The sequence below is a fragment of the Zootoca vivipara genome, chromosome 9 (assembly GCF_965207765.1).
Source record: "Zootoca vivipara chromosome 9, rZooViv2.hap1.1, whole genome shotgun sequence".
NCBI classification, from domain to species: Eukaryota; Metazoa; Chordata; class Lepidosauria; order Squamata; family Lacertidae; genus Zootoca; species Zootoca vivipara.
In genome coordinates, this window is record NC_142592.1 from 68,572,953 (window position 1) to 68,588,950 (window position 15,998).

The window sequence follows — 15,998 nt, forward strand, 5'->3', positions numbered from 1 at the left end:
AACTGGAAGGCTCAGCGCAGTTGTCCCTGAAAAATAAGCCTGGGCCATCTCTTTCTCTCTAGTTCCATGCCTTGAGGAGAGCTCATAGCAGATGTTTTGCATGCATCTAGGCTGCACCAACAGAATTCTAGCATCCAAATCAGGGGAAGTTACAGTCCCCCTCTATTCTGCCTTGGTCAGACCACACCTGGGATATTGTGTCCAGTTCTGGGCACCCCAATTTAAGAAGGATGTTGACAAGCTGGAAGGTGTGCAGAGGAGGGAAGCCAAGGTGACCAAGGGCCTGGAAATCAAGCCTGATGAGGGACAGTTGAAGGAGTTGGGTATGTTTAGCCTGAAAAAGACTGGGATTGAGAAATGAGAGCCATATTCCAATATCTTAAGAGCTGTCCCATGAAAGATGGAATGGATTCGCTCAGAAGGTGGCGGGCTCTCCTTCTTTGGAGGTTTTGGAACTGAGGTTGGATGGCCATCTGTGAGGGATGCTGGAGCTGAGATTCCTGCATTGCAGGGGGTTGGACTAGATGACCCTCGGGGTCCCTTCCAGCTCTACAATTCTACGATTCTATGCAGAAGGTCGCCAGTTCAGTCATAGCAGAGCTGAGAAAGGCCCACAAGATGACATGGAAAAACAACCCAACACTTTCTGCTCCGGAGACGTGTCCCTCTTCCAAACCTCACCTGCCGCCCTGGAGGTGCCGGTGGGTCAGCAGAGCCGCCGTCTCTGCCTGCCTCCTGCGCCGCAACTGCAGGAGGGCATGGGCGGCTGTGCCCTCTGCGGCCGAGGGGTCAGGGGGTCCCCCGTTGGTGTCGCCCGCCTTCGGTGCCTGAGCCACAGATCTGGTGAGCAAAGAAGGTCGCACAAAGTTGGAAGGTTCAGGACAGATAGAAGAAACCACGTCTTCGTGCGGCACAGAGCTAACCTGCGGAACTCCCTTCCACAGGAGGGATTAGGAACATGAATAGCGCAGAGGGCTAACAATGGCTGCTGGCTTTGCTCTTCCTGCAGCAATACTGTTTCCCAATCCCAGTTGCTGGAACCCACAGGAGGGCCAGCACCGAGGGCCTTTTGGCGGTTCCCTCATTGCAAAAAGCCAAGTTGCAGGGAACTAGGCAGAGGGCCTTCTCGGTGGTGGCGCCTGCCCTGTGGAACGCCCTCCCAACAGATGTCAAAGAGGAAAACAACTACCAGACTTTTAGAAGACATCTGAAGGCAGCCCTGTTCAGGGAGGCTTTTAATGTTTAATAGATTATTGTGTTTTAAATTTCTGTTGGAAGCCGCCCAGAGTGGCTGGGGAGACCCAGCCAGATGGGTGGGGTATAAATAATAAATTATTATTATTATTATTATTATTATTATTATTATTATTATTATTATTACAGGAGGGGGGAGGGGTCTTGGCCTCCCATCCTTCTTGCGGCTTTCCCACTGGGGCTCTCGGTTGGCCACTGCGAAAAGAGGAGGCTGGATTGGTGAGGGTTCAAACCCTGACCTCCCAGGTTCCACTCTGAAACTGCAACCATACCCTTCTGATGTTCTCATATTCCACAGCTGTAAGAGGGGACAAGAATTGCTTGTGCAGTTAAAGCTAAGCTGTGGCAGAGACTTATTGGTGATGGCTCCCCATTTCTGTGGAACTCGCTCCTAACAAGGTGCACCCATCTCCTGCTTTACAAATTTGTGAGGAAGAATAATAATACTGTAAAAAAAAAGACATTCCTGTTTACCCAGGCCAGGCATATCCAAAGTACATTTTGGGGGCCCGGCCTGTTTCATCTGGCCCCTGTGGCAGTTTATTTTAGGTCAAATCCTAAAAAAAAACCCTCAAAAAGTTCAACCCTAAATAAAGCTCAAGAACTTCATTCCCAAAAAAGCTCAACAACCTTGGTTTACTTCATCAAATCTGGCCCGCTTTGAAAAAAGTTTGTCTGAAAGATATTTCTCCTGGGAACCTCAAATTACTGGCTGCAGGGATATGTGATTGATTTAAAATGTTTTTAGATGTTCTTAATTTTTTCAAAGTGATCTTTCTTTTATTTTTATTTTTTTTAAAAACCTGCGGTTTTCCTCTTTTGGGGTTTGCTGTCCTGGGCTTCTTTGAGAAGAAGGATGTGCTAGGAATGTAATGAATTAATGTAGTTGTATTTATTTATATTCTGCTTCTCCCCCCAAAGTGGGGCTCGAGGTGGTTTACGCAGATTAAAACAACACAGATTAAAAAAACGCCTATGAAAGATAATCTTAAACAAGCAATTAAATGCCAATAAAGTTAAAACAACATTTTTTTAAAAAATCTGTTAAAATGCAGGTAATAAATGAGTAAATGATGAAACATAAAAGACACTAGAATCAAGGGAAAAAATGAAGAGATGTAGAGATGTAGCTTACCTGCTCTGTGAACCAGTTTCAACTCTCTTTAACCAACAGCCTGGGAGCTGGGGAGGGTCGGTGAGATTTGGCGTTTTCCCCTTCTGCCCCCCCCCCCAAACAATTTCCCAGATACCTCCTTGGGTCCCCATCAGTGCCGGATTTACGTATAAGCTAAACAAGTTATAGCTTAGGGCCCCATTCTCTTGGGGGGCCCCAAAAAAAATTAAAGGGGAAAAAAACATGGATGTACATTTCCAAAATATAAGATAAAAAACCAATAAAATAAAACCTACATACAGCAACAGTGTCTTGTGTTGTGTAGGCTCCTAGGATGTAAATCATGGTTCCCGCCTGCTCGCCTGCTCCCTAAAATATCCCTGTTTTGCTCCTTTCCATATATAGGGTGCCTACATTCTGCATGGACTGGTTGCATGGCAACATGGGCAAATGGCGAGAGATACCTATGAGGTCCATCAATGACCATATAGCATATATTCAACACAAAAAAACAGCAACAATTTGTTGTTGACAAAGGACAGCTGGACATATCAAGGGCCCCATTACCTTCAGGAGCTGAGGACCTCATCAAACCTCAATCTGGCCCTGGTCCCCACGCCCCCAAGTTGGCCTTTCACACATGCACTGAGCGCACCTGACTTCGTGTTGCGCCCCAGGCAGGCTGGAGAGGGGCAGGATGCTCCCCTCGCGCAGGCCGAAATCCACCAGGGTCTCCAGCTCGGAGAGCTTGTCCTCTTTTGCAGCCTGAGACAGGGAGGTCCAAACCGGATGCCCTGTAGTGGGGGGTAGGAAGAGAGAGGGAGAGAGGGAGAGAGGGAGAGACCCTAACTCTACATGTTCATGCACACTTCGTCAGATACTCTTGAAACAGAGGAGCCAGACCCTTATGTATATACAGAGGGTGGTGAGGGTGGGTGGGAATGGGTGATGGGCTGGTAGGAGTGGTAAACCTGTTGATGGCTGTTAACGACTGCTGATGACTGCAATTGGTCCTGCGGGGAAAAAACAAGGGCAGGACCAACCCCCCCCCCCCCGCAGGACCAATTGCAGTCATCAGCAGTTGTTAACAGCCATCAACAGGTTTACCACTCCTATCAGCGCCTCATACTCCGCGCCTCAGCGCCAGGGTGCCCGAACTGCTCGAGACTGCCCTGGTCATGGGTTAAAGCCCCACATCGCACAGAAAGATCTATAATTCTATGGAGCACAGTGTTTAAGATACTATTTTATCCTCTGCAGATTTAACATAGAATAAGAGAATAAGGGACCCAGGTGGCGCTGTGGGCTAAACCACTGAGCCTAGGGCTTGCTGATCAGAAGGTCGGCGGTTCGAATCCCTGTGGCGGGGTGAGCTCCCGTTGTTTGGTCCCAGCTCCTGCCAACCTAGCAGTTCGAAAGCATGTCAAAATGCAAGTAGATAAATAGGAACCGCTACAGCGGGAAGGTAAACGGCGTTTCTATGTGCTTCACTGGTTTGCCAGAAGCGGCTTTGTCATGCTGGCCACATGACCTGGAAGCTATATGCCAGCTCCCTCGGCCAATAATGCGAGATGAGTGCGCAACCCCAGAGTCGGTCACGACTGGACCTAATGGTCAGGGGTCCCTTTACCTTTAAGAGAACGAGAAGAATGCACATTTAAAGAAGACCGGAAAATGTTTACTGAATATATGGGGGGGGGATTGTTATTATACAGGCTATTACGTTTATGTGTTTTTTTCAATTTGATGTTACATAGGCTTCATCTCCTTTTAGCTTTATCCCAATATTAATCCTTTGTTCAGTGTTTATAACTGAGAATTTTGGTTTTTCAAACTGCTTCAAGGTGTTTTTACAATCAAGTGGCATATACATTTTGCCAAAATGAAAAATCCATTAACCTAGTGCAGGCATAGGCAACCTTGGCTCTCCAGATGTTTTGGAACTACAACTCCCATGATCCCTGACCACTGGCCCTGTTAGCTAGGGATCATGGGAGTTGTAGTTCCAAAACATCTGGAGAGCCAAGGTTGCCTATGCCTGACCTAGTGGATCACCACATCTTGGTGGCCCTTTCTCTTAAGCGAGGGGATCTTCTTTTGTCTGGACGTCCAGCCTACTGGCTTGCATTTGCCTCCTATGGGTGATCTCCTATGGGTGATCACTGCCCCCTTCCCCAGATGTGACTCCTGCTCTGCCCCACTGCTGTGCCCCCACCTTCTCACCATAGTGTGCCTGCAGCATCTCGGCGCACAGTTTCCTCTGGAGAACCCGGTATTTCCGCTCCAGCGCTGCCAGCAACCCGGAAGCCTCCTCCGCAAGCAGGGTGCTCAGACCCCCAGAGTCCCACCTGTGGCAGAGAGAAGGCAGCTGAGTTGCTGTTCTGAGACCTTGCCCCTCTTTAAAAGGCATATATGCGCCTTGCAAGGTATGCCCTCTGCTTTGACCCTGGCAAGGGTGAGAAAGGCAAAGGCATTTTGCATGCTCACAGTCTCGTAATGGGAGGTGACATGAGAGCAGCCATCTTCCAATATCGGAAGGGGTGCCCCATGGCAGATGGATCAAACTTGTTTTCTTCTGCTCTGGAGGGTAGGACTCGAACCAGTGGATTTAGGGTACAGTGGTATCTTGGTTCTCAAACACCTTGGTACAAAAAGAACTTGGAACCCAAATACTGCAAACCCAGAAGTGTGTGTACAGGTCCGCGAACATTTTTCGGAAGCCGAACATGCTCTCTTTTGAGTGCCACACTTCCGTTTTGAGTGTTATGTTTCCGATTTGAGTGCCACACTTCTGATTTGAGTGTTACGCTGAGGTCTGTCCGTTTTTGCCATTTATTCCTTTTTTTGTTCTTCTGACTGTGTGGAACCCAGTTCAGCTACTGATTGATTGATTTTGTGACTGCTGTACATTGTTTATTGCTTTCATTTTATGGATCCATGGTCTCGTTAGATAGTAAAATCCAAGTTAAATTGCTGTTTTGGGGGGTTGTTTTTAAAAGTCTGGAAGGGATTAATCTGTTTTGCATGACTTTTTTCTATGGGAAAGCGCGCCTTGGTTTTGGAAAGCTTTGGTTTCGGAATGGACTTCCAGAACGGATTAAGTTTGAGAACCAAGGGACCACTGTACAAGGAAGGAGATTCCGACTCAACAGCAGGAAGAAGTTTCTGACAGTAAAAGCTGTTTGGCAGTGCAACAGACTCCCCAGGTACTTGGAAGGTAGCAGACTCTGCTTCCTGGGAGGTTTTTTTGGATGGCTGAGATTCATCGCCTACAGTTCTACGATTCTAAACCATTTTGTGGTTGTTTTTGAAAAAGCCAAACGGGATATAAATTCTAATAAATAAAACAAAATAAATAAGACCACGATCCTCTTACAAAAGCCACCAGGGAAGGGGGGGGGGTGCATTTTGCAATTAAAGGCAGAGCTCAGAAGAAGTCTCCTCCATTGCCTTTGCTTGCAAAATTGCTCATTTTTCTCTCTCCCTTCCCCGTCATTTCTGCAAGCCCGGCAAGGATTTTGACCATCAGATGCCAACCATGCGACATCGCAAGACCTTGTGAGATTGACAAGCGAGTTTCCCTGCCCACCTGTCAAAGCTGGCGCTGCGAGGAAGAAAGTTTCCTCCTCCTGCTGCTGCTATAGACCCTTACTTGAGAGTAAGTCTCTTCCTTTGAGCAGGGAGACCTACCGTTCCAGCGGTTGCTCATCCCATCTCCTGATGCCCCAGCGATACAGGGGGCTGCTCCCCCTTCCGCTTGCACCCTTCGAGAGAGAGAGAGAAAACCTCAAGTCAGCGGGGCTGAACAGAAGGGCATGCATTTTACACCAGGGCTTGGGGACCTGCGTTCAAAGCCTTCGTCTGCCAAAGAATCAATGCATGTGCCGAGTTACTTTCTTCCTACCCTGGTCTGTACTAAGGGCCTACCTTACAGGGCTGTTGTTGCCAGGACAAACCCAAACAGTGCCGTAATGTGTTGTTCAGTTTTCATAACCCCTGATTCACTTTCTGATCCCAAAGGGTGCCGTTCTTAGCTGTAACGGCTGCAAACTGGAGGCCACAGAGGACCGACCTTTGTTTTTTGACATAATTTTAAAATTGATTTTCACAACTTAGCCAAATTTCAATATATGTTTTTCTTAAAATTTCGACTTCCCACCCTTCCGCTGTTCATTCCGCTGTTCATAATTCGAACCCGGCACGCATTTTCACTTGAATGTAACAGTTCTTCAATTAGTCCGAAAAGGGGCTCCACTCCTCTGTGAACAGTTCGCCTCTTTTATCTGATAGAGGACCAGCTGTCTGGGGGCTGATGGAAGCCATTGCTCCACAAGATCCTTGGGTGGGGGGGAAGCCTGAACTAAGGAGACGGGTGCTGCTGAGCAGGAACTAGATTCCTCATTTTGCAACTTGGGCTACTGCCATGTGCTTTCTACGTGGGGCTACCTTTGAAGGTGACCCAGAAACTACAACTAATCCAGAATGCGGCAGCTAGACTGGTGACTGGGATCGGCCACCAAGACCATATAACACTTGTCCTGAAAGATCCAAACTAGCTTCCAGTATGTTTCCGGGCACAATTCAAAGATTTGTGGAGGGTTTGTTCCTTGGCCTGTTCTTCTCTCAAAGATATCCCACAAGGCAGCAGAGGCATTGGCGTAGAAAGCCGCTCGGGCACCCGGAGCAGCAAACCCGGGGGCGGGGGCATGCTACATACAATGCATGCATCGCTATGTAGCTATGTATGTAGTGACGCAGCTGGGAGTGGGCGGGAGGGGATGCTTCTACCGTGTTTCTCATATTATAAGACATGTCTTATATTTATTTTTTCCTCAAAAAAACACACCATGGCTTATTTTCAAGGGATGTCTTATTTTTATTACAGTACATGGGTAGTGCAGTATGAGTAATTAGTGGAATAGATCTGGGTGCCCAATGGGAAACCAATGCAACCTATTGGAGATTTAGGAATTAGCAAGCTATCTCTTAGTACCCATTGCCAATGTACTCCTACAGTTCCTACACATCATCATCATCATCAAACCTACCTTAATGCAGCTGGGAATTCTTTTAAAACCCCATTTGTTGATCTTTCCTATGGGCAAGTCTGAATTTGTGCGTAGTCTGACCCCAAGCTATTTTGGCACCTGCTGATGCATAAAAACCCCACCAGAGCCTCCTTCTAGGAACGAACAAGCCATACATAAAATTAAATTCTATACGGTAGCCGCTTGCCGCCCTCTCATGACAGGGGTGAGAGGGAAACCTCTCCTGGCCATTTCCTCACCTCCCTCGTTCGTTCGCGCGCCTGCCTGTCTGCGAGCGGGGCTTCGCGCACCGCTTGCAAAGGCTGTAGCCGGGTCCCGGGGCTTTGCGCGGCCCGTGCAAAGGCTGTAGCCGGGTCCCGGGGCGCCGCGCGCAAAGGCTGCAGCCGGGTCCCGGGGCTTCGCGCACCGCGCGCAAAGGCTGCAGCCGGGTCCCGGGGCTTCGCGCGCCGCACGCAAAGGCTGCAGCCGGGTCTCGGGGCTTCGCGCGGCCCGTGCAAAGGCTGTAGCCGGGTCCCGGGGCTTCGCGCGGCGCGTGCAAAGGCTGCAGCCGGGTCCCGGGGGTTAACGCAGCAGCAGCATCCGGTTCCGAGCAGCCCCCTTCCTTTTCCTCTTCTTTGCCACAGACCTGCGGTATGGCTTATTTTCGAGGTATGCCTTATATTTTGCCACTTCAGAAAAATCCTGCCATGCCTTATTTTGCAGGGATGTTTTATAATGTGAGAAACATGGTACCTGCCAACCTCCAGCCTCCCGGTAAAAAGCCTCGCTCGGCGCGGCAGCGGCTGGCTGGCTCACCCACCTGCTCAGCCGGCGCAGGCTTTGCTTCTTCCTTCCTGCTGGGCGGAGCCGCGGAGGCATAGCTGCCAAGTCTCCCGTTTCCCCCGGGAAACCCCCGTTTTTACTTACCGTTTCCCGGTGGTCCCCCGTATCACTTCGTCTCCCGTTTTTCTCCGTTATTTTCTCCTGCCGGCGGCCATTCCCCCCCCCCCCGATTTGCCCTTCTATGGGCACAAAAAATGGCCGCCGGCGGCTTCAAAAGTCGCATCTACGCATGACCAGAAGTGCATAGATGCGACTTCCGGTGTTGGCGGCAGCCATTTTTGGTGCCCATAGATGGGCGGGGCGACACCGGAAGTTGCGTTGATGCACTTCCGTTCATGCGTAAAAGCTACTTTTGAAGCCGGCGGTGGCCATTTTTGGGGCCCATAGAAGGGCAAAGCGACACCGGAAGTTATGTAGACGCAACTTCCGGTGTCACACGGCTGCCGGTCCCAGATTCTGCAGTCCGGGACTTGGAAGGTAAGCGCGGAGGCGAGGGGTGGGCCAGGGAGGCCTCATCTCCGCAGCTCCGCCCAGCAGGAAGGAAGAAGCAAAGCGTGCGCTGGCTGAGCAGGTGAGCGAGCAAGCCAGCTGCCGCCGCACCGAGCTAGGCTTTTTACCGGGTGGCGGGGCTCGGCTTGGGAGTCGGGGGGCGCCGAGTGTAATCCCCTCCAGAGTGGCACCCGGGGCCGGCCGCCCCCAACGCACCCCCCTTGCTAGGCCACTAAGCAGTTTTCCGTCTCCTAAACGGGCTCCCTTCCTAAGTGAGTGAGCCCACCTGCCTCTTACTTCCCTCTACAACATGTGCAGGAATGGCCTTCTTGACCGTTGGACCCACTCTTAGTCCATAGCTGCCAAGTCTCCCGTTTCCCCCGGGAAATCCCCGTTTTTTCCAGCTGAAGTGCGACTTCAGGCACGGCGGCCATTTTGGAACTGGGCAAACCAGCATCAAAAGTCACTTCTGAGCATGCTCCGCCCAGTTCCAAAATGGTGGCAGCGCTACTTCCGGTCTGCTATTTCCGGCCCAGGCCCTTATTTCTCTGACAGCAACTCGGCAGGTATGTCTTAGTCTCTCCTGCTCCATCTGCCGGAGCCCTGTCTTCGCATGCAGGAGATATCCACACCTCATCCGTGGGGCAAAACACACCTGTCTCATGACAGTCTCATCCCAGCTCGCCTTTCCTATTGGTGGGTGAATGATCCGGCGTTCATGATTTATGTGCGTGCTTTATACATCTCCCACCTTCTTCTCCAAGGAGCTCCCGGTGGCAGACGAACCTCCTTCCCTCCTCCCTGAAGTCCCACAACAACCCTGCGAGGCAGGCTTGGCGGAGGGAACACAGCGACCGGCCCCCAAGGTTGTCCAGTGAGCATTGAGGCCAAGCGTGGAGCCGAACCCCGCTCTCTCCCGGGTCCTAGTCTATCGCTCATTGAAACCACCGAAGCAGATGGTCTTCACTGCCCTCCTGCAGCAGTGAGTTCCATAGCTGAACTACTTCTAGGCAGTCCACCTTCTCCCAACCACCGGGGCCCGATCCTGATTCAGACGGCACCGAGGCTTGATTCCCGAGCAGTTTCCATCCCGGAGTTGCTTCCCTCTCCTACCTGCTCGCTGAAGCAGCTCCTTCTCAGCTCAGTGCGGGGTCTGTCCACAAGCAGGAGGGGTGGTCTGAAAAGCCAATCCTTGGGGGGTGAGGGGGGGGAGAAGTAAGAGGAAACAGGGTGAGGGGCCTGTGTTACTCCCTGGTCAAGCAGGCAAGCTGGCCCCCTCAATAATGCCCCGCTTTGTGGCTGCATCTGCAACATGTGGGTCCTGCTTTGCCCCTGAACCCCATAAGCTCCTCCACCTTGGACCACCACCCGTCAACCTCAAGGTGGAGAACCTCGGGCCCTCTGGGGGCAGGTGTGGCCCTCCTCGTCTCACTGCCTGGCCCCCAGGACCCTTGCTGGGCCAATCCCCTGCCACCTGAAGCAACCGCCTCACCACGCCTCCTGCATGGGACGGTCTCCCGTCTCTGCTATTTCCGCGGCCCAACCGTTACCTCAATGTCTCTCCAGGAGATGCCGGGTCCCCGGCTCCTGAGGAAGTCTTGCCAGGCCTCCCCTGCAGGGTGGGCATGCGGCACCTGGGCCAGGAGCAGCTCGGCATCGCGGGCAGAGAGGTAGCCGTCGTGGTCGGAGTCCAGGAGTTGGAAATCCCAGTGAAGCTAGAGAAGGGTATCTCGTATAGATATCTATGTATCAATATTTGCATATTGATTTTATGCATGTATGATGTTCTGTTGAAAGCAGCCTGGCCGTCTTTGGAGGAAGTGGTACAATGGTGTTCTCAAACGCCTTGGTACTCAAATAACTTGGAACCCAAACACTGCAAACCTGGAAGTAAGTGTTCCAGTTTGCGAACTTTTTTCGGAAGCTCCGTTTTGAGTGCCACACTTCTGTTTTGAGTGTTACGCTGAGGTCTAATTACAGGTAGGTTACCGTGTTGGTCTGGCGTAGTCGAAACAAAATAATTTTTTTTCTTCCAGTAGCACCTTAGAGACCAACTAAGTTTGTCATTGGTATGAGCTTTTCGTAACTGAAGAAGTGTGCATGCACACGAAAGCTCATACCAATGACAAACTTAGTTGGTCTCTAAGGTGCTACTGGATGAAAAAAAAATTACGCTATGGTCAGCCTGTTTTTGCTATTTATTTTGCATTTTTGTGGCTCTTTTTGTTTTGTTTTTGTGACTGCGTGGAACCCAGTTCGGCTACTGATGGATCGATTGCCTGACTGCGGTACGTTGTTTATTGCTTTCGTTTTATGGATCAATGGTCTCATTAGAAGCTAAAATTCATGTTAAATTGCTGCTTTAGGGGTTGTTTTTAAAAGTCTGGAACGGATTCATCCATTTTGCATTACTTTCTATGGGAAAGCGTGCCTTTGTTTTGGAACGCTTTGGTTTTGGAACAGACTTCCGGAACGGATTAAGTTTGAGAACCAAGGGACCGCTGTATAATAAATTGAATCAGCAAATGAACAAAACCGCTGTTCCTCTATGTAGGTTTTATTTTATTTGTTTTTTATCTTATACTTTTGTAAATGTACATCCAGCTTTTTTCCCCTTTAAATTTTATTGGGGCCCCCAAGAGAGTGGGGCCCTAAGCTATAGCTTGTTTAGCTTATACAGTACATAAAGCCGGCACTGTGCGTATACCTGTGTCCCCCCCACCCCAGAAAAAAGCACGGAATATATAATTTCCTAGCATTTAGCCCCACCCCAACACGTGGCGCTTGTAGGAGTTCCGCTTCTTCATTTCTACTTTCCTTCCGCTACAGGGGGTGCCGAGGAGCCCTTTCGAAATAGACCACCCCACCATTCAGACTTGGTCAGAGGATGAGAGAGAGAGAGAGAGAGAGAGAGAGAGAGAGAGAGAGAGAGAGAGAGAGAGAGAGAGAGAGAGAGAGAGAGAAATGGGGACCTCCGAACTCACCTGCTGCTTCAGGTAACACTGCTGCCCTGCTTCAAGCAGCACCTCCAGGAGCTTGTCAGAACAGCAGCCGTGCCATGTGTGGCTTCCAAAGACCTGGGAGGCAAAGAAGGCATGTTGTGCAGATGCAGGGCCGTCTTAAGCCCATCCAGCGCCCTGGCGCTAGGTCCCTCCAATGCCCCCCTCCAGAGCCTCTCCAAGGGCCTGGGAGTGCCAAGCGGACCGCGGAAGCAGCGGGAGGCCACCTCCGAGGACTCCACGCTGCACCTCCTTCTCGTTTCCCCAGCGCTGGGTTCCGCTCACTCAAGCTTCGCCACCAGCGCGCGCACCGCGGGACCAGCAAGAGCTGCTTGGGCGCTGTGCGCGCGCTGGTGGCGAAGCTCGACTGAGCGGAACCCAGCGCTGGGGAAACGAGAAGGAGGCGCAGCGCGGAGTCCTCGGAGAAGGAGCGCAGTCCTGGCCAGATCGCCGGAACCCTGCGCTCACTTGGCGCCCTTCCAGCGCCCTCCAGCGCCTGGCGCCGTGGTTCTCCGCGCCACTAGCCTCTATGGCTAGGACGGGCCTGTGCAGATGCCTGGTTATCGTCTTCCAAAGCAACTCCTCTATTCCGAACTTTAAAACGGAAAGCGTAATGCTGGTGGTCCACAAAAGAGGTTCCAAGACTCTCTCAAGGCAAATCTAAAAAAATGCAGTATAAACACCGACAACTGGGAAACACTGGCCTGCGAGCGCTCCAGTTGGAGAACAGCCTTTACCAACGGTGTCACGGGCTTTGAAGACACTCGAACTCAGGATGCAAGGGAGAAATGTGCTAAGAGGAAGACACACTTGGCAAATCCACACCGTGAACAACTCCCACCCGGGAACCAATGTCCCCACTGTAGAAGGACGTGAGGGATCCATAATTGGCCTCCGCAGTCACTTACGGACTCAGTTAAAACCGTGTTTATGGAAGACAATCTTACTCAGCTCCGAGGGATGGGATCGCCAAAGAAGAAGAAGCTATTAACAGCATCTTTTCCTTTCTCAGAGCCCATTGCTGGGCCACGGTTTTCGCCAGGCGGCTGTGGCGACACGATCAGGCAAAAACTGGGAATGAGGTCAGTTGTGGATTTCATTTAGGGCCCCGCTACCTCCTCCCAGAAGCGGCTTAGTCATGCTGGCCACATGACCCGGAAGCTGTCTGCGGACAAACGCCAGCCCCCATGGCCAGTAAAGCAAGATGAGCATCGCAACCCCAGAGTCGTCCGCGACAAGACCTAACGGTCAGGGGTCCCTTTACCTTTAATGTGGTGGCTTTTTACTTGTAAAATAAAATAAAAAATATTTCCAAAAAAAGAGAGAGAAAAGAAATGGGAGGGACCCAAAGCTCTCTGCAGCCAAAGAAATCACATCTAAAGAACCCCTTATAGCTGGCTATCCAACCCAACTGTAAAGCTGTAACAGCTCAGTGCAGAGCAGGGTACTTCTGCCCCTCGGCCGCTTTCCCGTATCCAGAGCCATCTCTTCTGGCCGCAGTGGGAGAGCGAATGCTGGGTCTCCGCCAGGAAGTTTGCAACCATTTGCAATGCTTTGATGACGCAGAAAGGGGGTTGCAACCTCACCTGGTGAACAGCCGTCTGCAGCTGGGCCCTGTCTGCCGGCGTCCGGAACAGGCCAGGCTGGAGGCGCCGCAGATCCCCAAGGCCCCAGCCACCCAAACCAGACCCTCTTGCGTCCATCCGGCGAGCCGGCCTGCTCCTGCAATGGGGGACAGTCGGAGTCATCCTCCTGTTCTCACCGTGGACAGACAGGTGCCCCCTTGGCAAAGTGGGGCCCATGGAGCCAAGCACCAGAGCTCTCTTGCAATTCCCAGCAACTGGCAGCCTTGCTGTCTCCGACTACGGAGACCAGAGCATCGCCACCGTGGCCGGGAGCCATCGACAGACCCTCCAGGCAGGACCCAGATACGTACCCTGCAATTTCTGGGTGCTCCAGGACGCAGGTGGAGGGTGGGGTGAGAGCCAGGAGCTCCCCTGGGCCGGCTGACGTGGCTTTTCACTGGCAGTACAAGATCCAGGCAGTGCAATGCTCAGTGCAAGATCTCAATTATTCATGGAGTGCCCAGACGCCTTTGTCTGTTGATATATGAGATGCTCGAACACCACAAGACGGTGGAGCCAGGAAGGCGGCATTCAGATGCCAAATAATCCTCTTTCCACATTTGCAAGAAATCAATCTTTCAGCGTGGCAGCCCTTTGGAACTCACTGCCTATTGATATCAGGCAAGTCCCTGCGCTATCCTCTGTTTTTATTTTTGGCTCCTGCTAGAAATATTCTTTACGGCGGGGTGAGCTCCCGTTGTTCAGTCCCAGCTCCTGCCCACCTAGCAGTTCGAAAGCATGTTCGAAAGGGAAGTAATAGTACCACTGTATTCTGCTCTGGTCAGACCTCACCTGGAGTACTGTGTCCAGTTCTGGGCACCACAGTTCAAGAAGGATACTGACAAGCTGGTACGTGTCCAGAAGAGGGCAACCAAAATGGTCAAAGGCCTGGAAACGATGCCTTATGAGGAACGGCTTAGGGAGCAGGGTTTGTTTAGCCTGGAGAAGAGAAGTTTAAGGGGTGATATAATAGCCATGTTCAAATATATCAAAGGATGTCATATAGAGGAGGGAGAAAGGTTGTTTTCTGCTGCTCCAGAGAAGCGGACACGGAGCAATGGATTCAAACTTCAAGAAAGAAGATTCCACCTAAACATTAGGAAGAACTTCCTGACAGTAAGAGCTGTTCGGCAGTGGAATTTGCTACCAAGGAGTGTGGTGGAGTCTCCTTCTTTGGAGGTCTTTAAGCAGAGGCTTGACAGGCATATGTCAAGAATGCTTTGATGGTGTTTCCTGCTTGGCAGGGGGTTGGACTGGATGGCCCTTGTGGCATAGCTGTCAACCCTCCCTTTTTTTGCGGGAAACTCCCTTATTCCAAGCCACAGCTGTCGGCCTTCCCTTTTTTTGCTGGAAATTCCCTTATTCCAGTGCCATTTCCCGCTGCTATCCTGGATTGTTAGATATACCGTAGACCAGGCTTCCCCAAACTTCAGCCCTCCAGATGTTTTGGACTACAATTCCCATCATCCATGACCACTGGTCCTGTTAGCTAGGGATCATGGGAGTTGTAGGCCAAAACATCTGGAGGGCCGAAGTTTGGGGATGTCTGCCGTAGACTGCCCCCAGGACAGGTGAGGCTGCTGCTGATCCCTTATTTTCAAATCTGAAAGTTGACAGCTATGCCTTGTGGTCTCTTCCAACTCTATGATTCTATGTCAAAGTGCAAGTAGATAAATAGGTACCGCTCCGACGGGAAGGTAAACGGCGTTTCCATGCACTGCTCTGATTCGCCAGAAGCGGCTTTGTCATGCTGGCCACATGACCTGGAAGCTGTGCGCCGGCTCCCTCGGCCAATAACACGAGATGAGCGCGCAACCCCAGAGTCGGTCACGACTGGACCTAACGGTCAGGGGTCCCTTTACCTTTACCCAGATGTTTGGAGAGTTGGTGTGGGTATTAATCTGCTTCTTGCTTCTTTGTTTCATGAAATTTGAGCGCTGGTTGATAGTCGGAAACCTGCAAGTGGTTTAGAAAAAGGTAAAGAACCCGGAACAATTTGGAACCCCGCTGTAAAACACGCAAAAGCTAAAATACTGGAAAACATTAAAAGCACCTCAGGAAAGTAAGAGGGCTTTTAAACCAGAAAGTATATAAAGAATGGAAAATATTTAAAGAATATCTAAAAACATATTGTTCAAATAATAACCTCCTTGCGGAATTAAACTGATCCTTGTAAAGTATACTGTACTGAATAACTGTTATGAGATGAGAATACAAGAAGATTAAGCAGAGTAATAGAAGGATGTGTGCTAAGTATAAAGGAAAAAAAGAAAAACACAAATCCAATGCGAAGAATTGGAAGTTTTCTTTATTTAGAAATTTGAGAAATGAATCCATGTGACGGTAAATTATGGTTTTGTACACCGTGTCTATTTTTTCCCTTTCTTTTTTCTTCTTTTTTGTTCTAACTTTTTATTTCTCTTTCTTGATCTTATGTATGTATGTATGTATGTATGTATGTATGTGTGTATTTTAACCAAATAAAGATGATAAATATATATTTTTTTAAAAAAGCACCTCGATTTTCCCGCACGTAGTGGTTATGTAAGAAAGCTTGGGTATTTTGGGAAATGATATAGGACGAGATAATTAAAAAAAGATGTTTAAAGTGATTAAAAGCATAATAATAATAATAATAATAATAATA

At 50.2% G+C, this 15,998-nt stretch overlaps 1 protein-coding gene across 1 annotated transcript in view; it reads right to left on the reverse strand.

Annotated features, from left to right (window-relative positions):
• LOC148684683 (uncharacterized) overlaps positions 1-13,429 on the reverse strand; it is a 39,897-nt gene extending 26,468 nt beyond the window's left edge. Inside the window, exons 1-7 of the mRNA XM_088651917.1 lie at positions 13,313-13,429; positions 11,712-11,804; positions 10,278-10,442; positions 6,059-6,132; positions 4,592-4,716; positions 3,024-3,162; positions 682-840 (exon numbers count right to left, since the gene is read on the reverse strand). Of these exons, the coding sequence (XP_088508043.1) occupies positions 682-840; positions 3,024-3,162; positions 4,592-4,716; positions 6,059-6,132; positions 10,278-10,442; positions 11,712-11,804; positions 13,313-13,429 (872 nt within the window). The remainder of the gene's footprint in view (positions 1-681; positions 841-3,023; positions 3,163-4,591; positions 4,717-6,058; positions 6,133-10,277; positions 10,443-11,711; positions 11,805-13,312) is intronic.
• Between the last annotated feature and the right edge of the window lie 2,569 nt (positions 13,430-15,998).